The 13,118-nt window shown below is 48.1% G+C and overlaps 1 protein-coding gene across 1 annotated transcript; it reads left to right on the forward strand.

Annotated features, from left to right (window-relative positions):
• Positions 1-4,058: 4,058 nt before the first annotated feature.
• Positions 4,059-4,982, forward strand: SIT1 (signaling threshold regulating transmembrane adaptor 1; the record flags this gene model as incomplete). Its single annotated transcript, XM_080940296.1, has 5 exons — positions 4,059-4,104; positions 4,187-4,328; positions 4,419-4,477; positions 4,597-4,658; positions 4,749-4,982. 5 exons carry the CDS (start codon positions 4,059-4,061, stop codon positions 4,980-4,982), a joined length of 543 nt encoding a protein of 180 aa, XP_080796422.1.
• Positions 4,983-13,118: the final 8,136 nt, after the last annotated feature.

Consider the following 13,118-nt stretch of genomic DNA (forward strand, 5'->3'; position numbering starts at 1 on the left):
GAACTGTCAGGGCACAGTGGCACGTACTTTGAATCCCAGCACTCTGGAGGCAGAGGCAGGTGGATCTCTGTGTTTGAGGACCAGATGGATGGTCTAGAGCAGGGAGTTCCAGGACAGACAGAGCTACATAGAGAAACCCTGGCTCAAAACTGTAAATAAATGAATGAATGAATGAATGAATGAATAAATAATAAATAAAACTTGAGAATTTTATTTATTCATTTAAAAAATTTATGTCCTCTCATATAATACATTCTGATTGCTGTTTCCCCTCCCCCTCTTCTCTCCGAATCACCTCCATTTCCTTTCAGAAAAGAGCAGACCTCCTAGGGATGCCAACCAAACACAGCATCACAAGATACAATAAGACTGGACACAAATCAAGGCTGGGTGAGGCCACCAGTAAGAGGAACAGGGTCCCAAGAACAGGCAAAGGACTCAGAGACACCCCCACTCCTGCTGTTAGCTGCACACAAAACCACCAAGCTAGTAACCATAGCATATGGACCTAGACTCTCATTTCTACTTCACTCTCTGTGAGCCCGTGAGCCCTGCTTAGATGATTCTGTGGGCCGTGTTCTTGTGTACTGAACCCCTTTAGCTAATACAATTCTTCCCCCTCTTCCTCGGGGTGGTGTGGGGGGTTCCCTAATCTCCAAGGGGAGGAACTGGATAGATGGCACTGATGTTTGGCTGTGGGTCTCTGCATCTGCTCCCATCAGCTGCCAAAGGAAGTCTCGAAGAAGACAGTTAGTTAGGTGTGTGATAATTAGGAGTCATTTTATTGACTCCCCTCCCTGCATCCTAGGTCTGTGGGCTATCCAGCCTCCAGTTCCTGGTCACCCAGGCAGTGTGGGACATGGGCTCCCTCTCATAAGTGGTTCTCAATTATGATTGTCACTGTCACAAAGTCTGTGCCTCCTTGTCCCCTACCCCTGCACAATTTGCAGGCAAGAAAGACACAGACAGGGAACGTAATTTTAAAAGTATTGAACTCTGTAGATATATAAGCGTGTTAGTATAAAGATGTATACAGTTAGCATTTTTCAATTAATTACAGAATAAGAAACAGTATTAATAAGAAACTGGACCTTAATGACTTTAATAATTACATCATTACGGTTAATCCTCATGTTGACACTGTGGTGAACCGTGTCTTAGGTCTTGCTATTTTAGAGTTTGTTTCTTTGTGTGTGTAGTGTATGTGGGTGTGTGCTCCCATGCACATGTCCAGCCCGGCAGGCCGGAGAACCTGCGCCCGACATTGGGGTGGGTGTGGAGGACTCAAACCTAAGTTCTCATACCTCAACAACAAACACTCTCACTGAGCTACCCCAGGCCCTTCCATTTCATTTTAAACAGTTTCTCTTAGGGGCTGGAGGAGTGGCTCGGTAGTTAAAAACATTTCTTATTCTTCAGAGGATCTGTGATCAAATCTTAGCATGTACTTCTGGTGACTAAAAGTTACCTGTAATTCCAGCTTCAAGGGATCTGATGCCCTCTGGCCTCCAAAGGCATATGTTCACACACACGCACACACACACGTGCAACACACATATGCACACATATGCACACACACATAATTTATTAAAAAGTTTCTTTTATATGAAGCAATAGATAACGACTAGAAAATGTCTTAAATATCAGGAAAAAATCAGCAAAAATTCATATTTCAGAACAAATTTCAGAAAAACCTTAAATATAAATTAAAACACCAAGAAATTAGGAATTAACAGGTTTATTTTTCTTTGTAATCACTATTTCGTAATTTTAGTTCTATTTATTTACTGGCTCTGGGGATTGAACCCAGGACCTGGTTTTCCCTGTTCTTTTGTTTGTTTGTTTGTTTGTTTGGGTTTTTTTTTTTAGATTTATTTATTTTTATATAATGTTTTCACATATTTCTGTTTTTTAAGAGTTTTGAATTTTTTTTTAATAAATGGCATGGGTGTTTTGCCTGCATATCTGTCTGTGTATGTCACTTACATGTCTGGTGCTCAGAGTGGCCTGAAGTGGGTATCAGATCCCCTGGAACTGGATTTAGAGATGGTTGTCAGCGACCATATGGGTGCTGGGAATCAGACCCTGGTCCTCTAGAAAAGTAATCAGGGTCTGGAGAGATTGCTCAGTGGTTAGAGCACTGACTGCTCTTCCAGAGGTCCTGAGTTCAATTCCCAGCAACCACATGGTGGCTCACAACCATCTGTAATGAGATCTGATGCCCTCTTCTGGTGTGTCTGAGGACAGATATAGTGTACCTATATATAATAAATAAATAAAACAAAAAGAACGAAAGAAAAGTGACCAGCACTCTTAACAGGGCTGAGCCATTGGAATTTTCTGCTTGCATGTATTCATGTGTGCTTGCATGACATGCGCCTGCCTGGTGCCCTTGGCAGTCAGGAGAGAGCGTTGGGTCCCCTGGAGCTGGGGTTACAGAGGGTCCTTAGCCCCCTGATGGAGTTACAGATGGTTGTTGGCCTCCAGATGATCGCTAGGAATCAAACCTGGGTCCTCTGCAAGAGCAGCAAGTGCTCTTAACGGCTGAGCCATCTCGCCAGCCCCCATTTTGTTTGTCTTAACTTTTGAGCTGGTGCTGGGGCTGGACCAAGACCTTGAACACACTCGGGACAGCTATACTAATGAGCTGGTGTGCTTAGTCTGTCACTATTTATTTCATGGATGTATGTATGTTCACATATAGACAGTCTCATTTTGTAGCCTGGCCTGGCCTGGAACTTTCTACCACAGACCAGGCTGACCTTGAACTCATAAAGAATTGCCTGCCTCTACCTTTTGAATGCTAGGTTTAAAGGCAAAAGACATCGTGCCCAGCTTCGCTTAGTTATTTTTAATCTACTGGTTAAAGAGTAAAAATATTTAGTTATCTGTGGTGTTGAAGACACTGTGCCCAAAACAAAACCAAAACCTAACAATTTCAAACTCTAAATAAACACACACAGAGGGACCTGCTTGTGCCAAGGCCCCGTTGCATAAGTAGCTGCTCTCTAAATCAGCATCTAGAGCCAATGTTTTTATTTTATTTACTTGGTTGTAGCTCCATGCTGCTCTCTCATTTAGAGTCTCGGGGTTGTGGGCGTAGCCACTGTTTTATAGTGTCTTTTAAAAAGATAAGTGTGTTCGTAGCCTGGAAATTGACTTCTCACGTCATCTCTGTTATTCTTTAAGACAGGGTCTCTCACCGTACAGAGAGCTCACTGACGCAGCTAGACTGGCCAGCCAGTGAGCTGTAGCGATCCACCCATGTCTCCTCCCACCACATCCCCACCCCCACCCCGAAACAGAGTAGTTCTGGAACTCCCTACTGGTTTCTCTAGCAAGTGAATAGCTTCAGAGACAGGCCCAGTTTGCCCGAGTTGGCCTGGGTCAGAGATTCCTTGATGCAATGAATGTAGGGACAGTTTGGATGAGGTAGGCTGTGAGGAAGGACTCCAGCCTCCTCTATCTTCCTTTCCCTGATTACAATACTAGCAACAGCAACAGCAATGTGCAGATATTTCTCCACTGCGCATAGTGGTTTTCTATGGCTGTAATTCCAGAACGTGGTAGATGGGAGAAGGAAGGTCTGGAGTTCAAGTTCATATTGAGATGGAAGCCAGCCTGGGCTACAGAAATAAATGCAACCATTTCCGGTAGTGGAACTGTGAATTCTAAAGCCACGCTCCCTGAGGAATATATGTCCTTCATGGCAATGTGAGCCAGAGAGAAATGGCGGACATTCCGTGGCTAAGGGCTCCTGTCCTTGTTAGTCCTGTCTCCGTGGACTCGGCTGCGGGCGGTACAGAGCGCCCAGGCCTGCGTCTGCTCCCCAGTGCAGGGTTCTCAGGGTTGAGAGCTCAGGGTGAGCAGGTGCAGGCACAGGGCGGGGTCTTTGTTCTGCTCATCCTTTCTCTCTGCCTTCCTCCCCGGAAACCAGCAAGTTTGACAGTCAGTGCTGGCGATGCCGAGCTGTGGAGGCCAGGTTTAAGGAGCTACTGGGGTTGTCGGGGCTGGGCCATCAGTGGGACTGACCCCCGACCCTCACACCAGCAGCAGTCATGAGCAGAGACAACAACTGTACAACTGCTCATCTACTAGCACGGGGTAAGCTGGGCGGGGCAGGGACTCCTGGGGGAGGGGTTATGCGGTTCCAGGTTGTAACAGCTCCATCCGCTCGCATCCACAGGGATCCCCTCCATAACTCAGGCGTGGGGTCTGTGGGCCCTCTTAGGGGTTGTGACAATGCTGCTTCTCGTCTCATTGGCTGCACTCTTGTCCCAGTGGACCCGCGGTCGGAGAAGGAACCAGGAGGGACAGAGGCCACCACCGTGAGTGATGAATAACTGGGATGGGTTAACTGAATAATCCCTCTTAACCAAAAAAGCCCCCCACTCACTCCCACAAACTCTGTGCCGCAGCTCCGGAAGGTCGATGGAAGAAGTTCCACTCTACGGGAACCTGCACTATTTACAGACAGGTAGGCAATGCGGACCGGGAGGAGCAAGGCCCAGGGGTTGGCTCCTAGTTCAAACGTGATGGAGATGGAGACGCCAGGGGCAATCAGAGGCTGACGAGATTCCTGTGCCTTTGTCCCAGGACGGCTTTCTCAAGAACCGAGGTCAGAAGAGCAGGACCCATCCTCTGGAGGCCTTGCCAGGGTGAGTCAGATGGCTGAAGAAAGGGGGAAGGAAGGAGATGCAGATAGTTCCCTAGGGTGCAGAGACCAGCTAACAGCTTCGCATCTCCAGGGGACAGAGGAGGCCACGTGCTACACTAGCCTGCAGCTGCGACCAGCTCAAGGCCGGATCCCCAGCTCTGGGACCCCCATCAAGTACTGCGAGGTGGTGCTGGACTCTGAGCCAAAGCCCCAGGCCTCAGGTCCTGAGCCAGAACTTTATGCCTCCGTGTGTGCGCAGACGCGCAGAGGCCGGGCTTCCTTTCCAGATCAAGCCTATGCCAACAGCCAGCCTGCACCCAGCTGAGGAGGACCTGGAGCCGTGGGCACCCGTGGCTCAGCTACTGGGTCAGGGACTCCTGCTGACCCGGCTAGCACATGTCTAGTTTTTAACCACCTCCAGGACATTGAGACTTTGCTGAGTGACAGATAATGACCTACTCTGAACTTCCTAAGATGCATCGTGACACACGTACATCTCGGAGCGTGACAGCTCCTGGTTTCCAGAGGATAGAGCTGCAAAGCACTTACCTTTTCTGTGTGCTCCTGTAAGCCCCCAAACTGGTCACACCTTTCCCTTCTTTTAGGGTTTAACCAGGTTCCCCATGTCCCCTCTAAGCTTACCCAGATACCTCATTGTCTCCTCAGACACAGGAAGTGGGCAGGGAGGAGTGGGTAAAAGCCAGAGAGGATGTGGGTGGGTATCATGCATGGGAGCCCACAGGTGGAAGGCTCCTTTGGTCCCACGTTTGGTTTCTGATCTGAAAACCCGGGACACATGCCTTCATGCTGCTGCCTCTGGGGTCACCTGGGTCTCAAATAAAGCATCTCAAAAAAGGTTTGTCTAAAGGGTGTGTATGTGTGGGGACGAGCTTTGTTTGGCACTGTGTGGAGCATTTCTGAGGGTACCTAGCCGAGAAAAGCTTGAAGATGCCGAGGTAGCAGGGCTATTCCTGATTCCTTCACCCTCGGCAGTGTGCTTGTATAAATGATGTAAATAAATCTAAAATAAAGTTTAGGGGCTGGAGGGATGGCTCAGAGGTTAACAGCACTGACTGATCCTCTGGTGTGTCTGAGGAAGCTACAGTGTACTCTACAGTGTACTCACATATAATAAACCAACAATTTTTTAAAAGTAAAATAAAATAGAGTTTAAAAATCATATTATTGGGGCTGGAGAGATGGCTCAGTGGTTAAAAGCACCAGCTGCTCTTCCAGAGGTCCTGAGTTCAAACCCCAGCAACCACATGGTGGCTCACAACCATCTGTAATGGGATCTGATGCCCTCTTCTGGTGTGTCTGAGGACAGCTACAGTGTACCGATATATAAATAAATAAATTTTTAAAAATCACGTTATTGTTAGTACTAATGGTGTTTGTGGACAAGTGCTTTACCCACTGGACTATCTTTCCAGCCCTTTAGAATTCATATTATTCTTATTAATATTTATGTATATGGGAGTGCTGTTTGCATGTCTGTCTGGGTACCACTTTTGTTCTTGGAGTCCAGGGAGGTCAGAAGAGGATGTTGGATTCCATGACATTGGAGTTACAGATGGTTGTGAACTACCATGTGGATGCTAAGAACTGATCTAGTGCTCTTGACTGCTGAGCCATCTCTACAGCCCCTGAAACTGTTAATTTAACCTTTATTATTATTATGTTTATGGGTGTTCTGCCTGCATGTATATATGTGCAGTCCCATAAACGCCAGAAGAGGGCGTTGCTTCTCCTGGAACCAGAGTTACAGATGGTTGTGAGCCACCATATGGGTGCTGGGATCCAAACCAGGGTCCTCCTCAAGAGCTAGTGCCCTTAACACGGAGCCAATTCTCCAGAACCTTGTTCTAAAAAAAGAAAGAAAGAAAGAAAAGAAAAAAAGAAAAACTGTTTTGTGGTTTAAGTTAATTACCGTATGTAAATCACTAGGCCCGTGAGTGTTCGGTAACGCTAGGAATTATTAAAATGAGGTAAACATGGAGTCCTGTGGAGGAATTCACAAATGAAATGACTCAACCGGTACCGAGAAAAATGGAAAAGTAGAAAATAGTCCAGCAGAGGGCACCACAATGCTAAGGAGAAAAAACTTCGGTCGAGTTGGGGGCGCGCGCAGAGGTGAAGGTGTGATATTAAGGAAGGAGCAAGATGAGTCTGATGGTGTGACAGAAGCCAGTGCCAAGGATCTTGGCTTCCCTGCTTCTGGTGAGGTGAAAAAGAGTCACTAAGTAAAGCAAGGAATAGGCTCCAGTGGTCACTGTGTGGGTCGCCTGTAGGACGGAGCCGGACAGGGTCCTTACAAAGATGTCAACCAATTCTTGCATGACACTGGCTGCGCTCCTCCAAATTTTCTGTAGCCCATCTATGATGGCAAACTCCACTCTGATAAAACAATCCTACTTGGTGGGCCCCTTCTTATCTCCAGCTTCTCACAGCTGAAGGTGGGGGAAAATCCCCTTCAGCCTGAGCTCCAGCCCGACCGACCTTTTTGGGGTTTGAAGGACAGAAGAAAGAGGAAGCAGGAGTTTTCATTTTCACACTTTCCTACTTTCCATTTGCAAAGTCCCAAAGACAGCCAGAGAATAGGGAGCCATGCGCTTGGTAGACAAGGGGTGTCCGTGAGAAGGGTGGTAGTGGGGTGCTTCTGGTTTCTGTACCTTTGAGGATGCCAACGTGGGTCTCTCTAAGGGATACCTAGGTCACAATCAAGGACAGGCAATTGTGTGGGAGGGAGGAAAGGAGATTTGGGGGCAGATACCGGATGAAGAGAACCACAGCATCGGGATGTGGGCTTTTGAGGGGGGCTGTGCTTCTGAAGCTGGTTCAGAGTCCGTACCCAAAGAACATGAGAGAGTTTAGACTTCGAAGAAGAGCTGATCGGAATAGCACACACGCACAAGCAGGAACCAGGGCTGAGTGCTCCAAGGAGCCAACACAGGAAGCTGATTTAGAACCCTAGACTGGGCTCAGCCTGGACTCAAAGCGCTCAGAACAAGTAAGCTCCAGTGCCCCCTTCGGGCATGAAGCGGCATCGCTACTCCCTCTGCGCAGGCGTGATGCGGCCTGGACATAGCATCCTGGGAATTGTAGTCCGCTGATTTGGAGGCGCACATGACTAAACCGGGACCGTTTGGAGCTGGCAAACATCGCTCATAAGTGAGCTTCTGTTTATTTTTGTTTGTTTGTTTGTTTTATGTGTAGCTCCAGTGGCGTGTGATCTGAATTTTATATTTGTCTTTCAATCCCCGAAGCCTGTGTTCTATGCGTTCTCTTTCTTATAGCCTCTCAGTGCTAGGGATCAAACCCAGGAACTGCATTCATGCTAAGCAAGTGATGAGATCTACGGCTGAACCATGGCCTTCCTCTTTCTTTTTTCCTTCCTTCCTTCCTTTCCTTCTTTCTCTCCCTCTTTCTTCTTCCTTCCTCTCTCCCTCTCTCCTTCCTTCCTTCCTTTCTTTCTTTCTGTTTTGTTGTTATTTTTTCAAGGGTTTCTCTGTGTAGTTCTAGCTGTCCTGGAACTTGCTTTGTAGACCAGTCAGGCCTTAAACTCAAAGATCCACCTGCTTCTTCCTCTCAAGTGCTGGGATTGAAGGCGTGTGCCACTATGTCTGGGTTTGTGCTCTGGCACAAATTCCAAGCACTTAACAAACAAGGACCATAACCACACCTCTCTGGTTAACTCACCTCTCCTGACAGCACAAGTCTACAGTTCCAAAGTTCCTTTCTTCGTGGATTCCTTTGACTCCCTGGTGTATCTTTTTAGCCAGGGGGCAGATGTTTTTGGGAAGTCACCAGAGCCTTCTGCAGCCCCAGCTTTCCCTCTTACAAACTTTGGAGTAGAAGAAGGGTTTTGGACGAAAGATGAACAACAGGGAGTTCTGAACGTCCTTAGCACTTACCGTGAGGGACTGCAGGCCATAACCGCCCTGTGTATGCTAGGCCTTACACCACTAGCCTGGCCTTTTCGGTCCATTGAGTGGGTTTAAATTCCAGGATGGTTTTGCTTACCAGGAGAGAAGCAGAGCTGGGTGGCCATGGTAGGCGTGGTCTTGATGCCGTCATCACGTAAAGCCTTGGATCTAACCAGGGGCAGAACTAGAGCCTCCTTCTGGGGGTCTTAACTATGTAAATGAATAGATTCCCCGTCCTGTTTTTGAGTTAGGCATGTGACCATCCACTCTGCGATCACACGAGTTCTGGACGATTCTGTGGGAAGACCAGCAGAGCAGGGCTAAAGACGTGGGACCTCTGACATCTTTGCTCGCTGCAAAGGAGCCACTGTGTTCTGGGCTTAACGCACTCTCACGCCATTTGGCCTGAGTTATCTCTCCCACCATATGTGTCCTGGGGAAAGGACTTAGGTCCAAGGCTTGGTGGCTAGTGTCCTCAGGTGCTGATAAGATGTGGGAAGATAAGATATTGAAGGAGGCACCAGATAAAACCAGCTTGTTCCATTCCACTCTAGCTTTGCCTTCCAGCATTTTCCCTTCTGAGTCTCTTTGTCCCTCTTGTGAGTCTCACAAAGCTCAGGCCAGCCTTGAACTTGGGTTCTTCTTGCCTCTGCCTCCTAAATTTCTAGGACTAGAGGCCTGTCCTATTTGGCCTAACATCCTGGGCTACTCTCTCCTGCCAACACCAGGAAGGAGAGACTAATCGAGAAACATCTTTATTACAAGGGGATAAAACTTGCAGGGCACATCGCCCCTCTCCTGAATAAAGTCAGTCGCCCATAGTTTGAGGCTGCAACCTAGAGACAGACTTCAAGGGAAAAAACACCAGCAACAGCTTCTTCAGAACCCACTGGAAAGCCATAACCGAGACAGTGATTAATCAGACCACCCCCACCCCCCACACTACCCCCCACACCACTCCCACCCCCCACACTACCCCCCACACCACCCCCACCCCCCACACTACCCCCCACACCACCCCCACCCCCACACTACCCCCCACACCACCCCCACCCCCCACACTACCCCCCACAACCCCCTACACCACCCACACACTACCCCACATACTACCCCCCACACCACCCATCCCTGCCTGAGGTGCAAACCCTGGCTACCTTGTTTCCTTTAAAAGTTCAAAGTTACCATCAGCTCCTTGAAAACGAACTTGTGAGTCACTGAACCACTTCATTTGTTCTTGGTTGTGTTGGTTAAAGCTGGTTTCAGCTTTTTTGTCCTCGGACTCTGATAACATTGTTTTAATTTAATTTGTGCTTGTGTGTGTGTGTGTGTGTGTGTGTGTGTGTGTGTGTGTGTGTGTGTATCACTTGTACTAGAGGAGGCCAGAAGAGGGTGTTGGATCCCCTGAGACGAGTTATAGACAGTTGTGAACTGCTGTGTGGGTGCTGGGACTTGAACCTGGGTCTTCTGAGGAGTGGCCAGGACTCCTAACCACTGAGCAATCTCTCCAGCCCCTGGTAATAATAGTTATGTTTAATGTGTTATGTATCTTGTTCTCTAGCTTCATTTATCTTTTTCTAGGCTTATTTGGTTAGAAAGAGGTCGGAAGATCTCGTCTAAACTTATGACATGTAGAGGGTGAGTCTCCAAGCCTCTCTGTGAGCATGTCCAGGGGTGAGGACACCATTGCTCAATGAAGTACTTAGTTCCATTCTTTGGAATCATAGAACTTTCGGGATTCCAAACCAGATCTGCCTCCTTGTTATTTTTCTCTTGCTCTGCTAGATGAGCTACACCCATGTAATCTTCCCCTTTCCTCCTGTAAGTAACAACCTGCGGGTGCTGAGGAGCCACCCTAGAAAGAGAATCTCCTAAAAGGTTTTCTGTTTTGTTTTTTAATGAAAACCTCACTCTCTTTGTGCTCAAGCACTCGAATGTGCTCGAGTGAGGTCAGAGGACAGTCTCAGAGTCAAGCCAGTTCTCTGCCTCTTTTCTGACAGGGTATCTCTGTGTAGCCCTGGATGTCCAGGAACTGTCTCTGCAGACCAGGCTGGCCTTGAACTCAGACATCTGCCTCTGCCTCCTGAGTGCTGGGATTAAAGGTGTGTGCCATCCCCACCATTCCCTCTCCCCTCCCTCACAGCCATCCCCTCCCCCACTCCTCCACCCCAGTCATCCCCTCCTCTCCCCCACCCTTTCCCTCTTCCTCCCCCACAGCCATCCCCTCCTCACCTCTTCCCCTTCCCACACCCCTTTCCTCCCCCACTCCTCCCCTCCCCCACCTCTCCCTCACCACCCCTCCCCCTTTCCTACCCCTCCCCCACCCCCACTTTTACCCCCTCTGCCCCTGCCACCACCTGGTCCTGATCCCTTGTTCTGATCACTGTCAAGCACTGAGTGAAGCCAAGGCAGGACCCTCCCCAATTTCCTTTTCCCCTCCCCCCTTTCCTCTCCCCCTCCCCCTTTCCTCTCCCCCACCCCCTTCCCCCCCAACAGGAACCAGGAGGCAGGAACTGAAGTGGGTACCAGGAAGTCTGCTTACTGACTTGTTCAGCTTGCTTTTTCACACAACCCAGGATCACCTGCCCCGGGGATGGCACTGCCCCTCAGAGGTCTGGGCCCTCCCACATCAATTATTAATCATGGAAATGTCCCACCAACTTGCCTACAAAAGCCAATCAAATGGTGCAATTTCTCATTTGTGATTCCCCCTTCCCAAAAGTGTCAAGTCAACAAAATGGAACCAACATAGTTATCCTGTGAGCCCTAGATCAGAATCCCTCCTGAAGAGTGGTTTTAAAATGTGACCAGGGTTCCATTCCCACACTCTGATTAAGAACAAAGACAACAGATAAAAGGCCTTTGCAGGAATAGGCTACATAAATGGGACTTATATGGAAAGGACAGTTGGGCAGATTGGAGGCCTGATAGAATGGGAGGTTAGACCTGAGACTGAGGTTCGAGACACCTGCAGTGCAGGCCTTCAGGCTCCTGCCCCGCCCATCCCTTGAGGCAGGAGCTTTCTTCATCTCTGATTCTATACATCTTACTTCCCAGTATACAAACCTGCCTTGCCCCCTTCACCCAATGTCTGCTCCCTCTCAACAATATTTCCTCCTTTGCCTCTGGCTTCAGCTGAATATTTGACGGTAGAGATTATGTGCACACATCCTTTCTCGAAGTTAAGATAGAGCCAGGCAGCATGGCACACGCCTTCAGTGCCAGCCCTGGAGGCAGAAGCAGGCGGGTCTCTGTGATGAGACTGTGATCTCTGTGACACTCCCTTCTATCCCCCTTTGACAACCCCCAATAGGAGCTAACCCAGCAGGGACAATTCTGGAGGACAGCCTCAGCCAAGGCTGCCTGGAAGAAAGCAGATCTTAGGAGAATTTTGCTTCCAATGAGAGCCAGTACCTTGGTTGGGTCTCCGTGGCTTCTCCCTAAACTACTGACCTTGAATTTCTCACACTTTGTAATGAGGAAAATGCAAACAAACCAGAGAGCAGAGGGGCCTCCCAGCAGAGATGGGTGAGTCCCTGCCAGAAAGTTCTATGAGTTTGGAAGCTCACACATGAAATACTTCCTTGAACTACGAATGTGATCTCAGAGTTAACAATTTCCACAGGTAAAACAACAGAGCATCTTTGCTGAAATTCCCTAAGCAAGCCGAGGAAACTAAAAAGACCTATTTTTAAAGCATGAAGCAAAAATACAGACATGCAAATTCTGTGGTGAATGATGGGGATTGGAACAGAACCAGGAAACTCTCCATGCAAAGACTGTGGGTTCCCAGAGAGAAAGGAACACCATTTACAAAAATGATAGCTGATGTTTCTCTGGGCTGAATCTCCAGACCAGCTTGATAGGAAAGAAACACACTCAGCCCTGTACCAGTAAAAAGAATGTTTGTCTCAAAACTCAAAGTTTATACCCTTGCAACCAGCAAAGCAGGTTCCGGTTCACCAAAACTGAATGTGGGCTAATGAGAGAAACAGCCTTCAACACGGACCCAGGCAAGGATGGTATGAAAGATCTGTAAAGGCTTGCAGACGTCCCAAAGTACCCCATCTGAGAAGTGGTTTTAAGAAAACATGCTAAGCAAACAAGATGAATCAGAACAGAGATGTCAAGACGGAAAATGGGGAGGAGGGCTGGAGAGATGGCTTAGTGGTTAAGCACACCAACTGCTCTTCCAGAGGTCCTGAGTTCAAATTCCAGCAACCACATGATGGCTCACAACCTCCTGTAATGAGATCTGATGCCCTCTTCTGGTGTGTCTGAAGACAGCTGCAGTGCACTCATGTGCATGAAATAAATAAATATTTTTAAAAAAGAAGATGGCGAGGAAAGAGACCATGCAGAGGAAGCAAACCATGACTTATATATTTGTATCTAAATCTATTTATAAACTCAAGACAGGAAATCACTATGGGGGAAATTCTAACCAAACCTAAACCATCTCAATTAAATTGGAATCAGGTGGCAGGGATTACAGGCAGGAAAAATACACCCCAGATGTGTGAGAGAGGAGAGGGTGA

The sequence above is a fragment of the Micromys minutus genome (genome assembly GCF_963924665.1).
Source record: "Micromys minutus genome assembly, chromosome: 28".
In the NCBI taxonomy this organism is placed as follows: domain Eukaryota; kingdom Metazoa; phylum Chordata; class Mammalia; order Rodentia; family Muridae; genus Micromys; species Micromys minutus.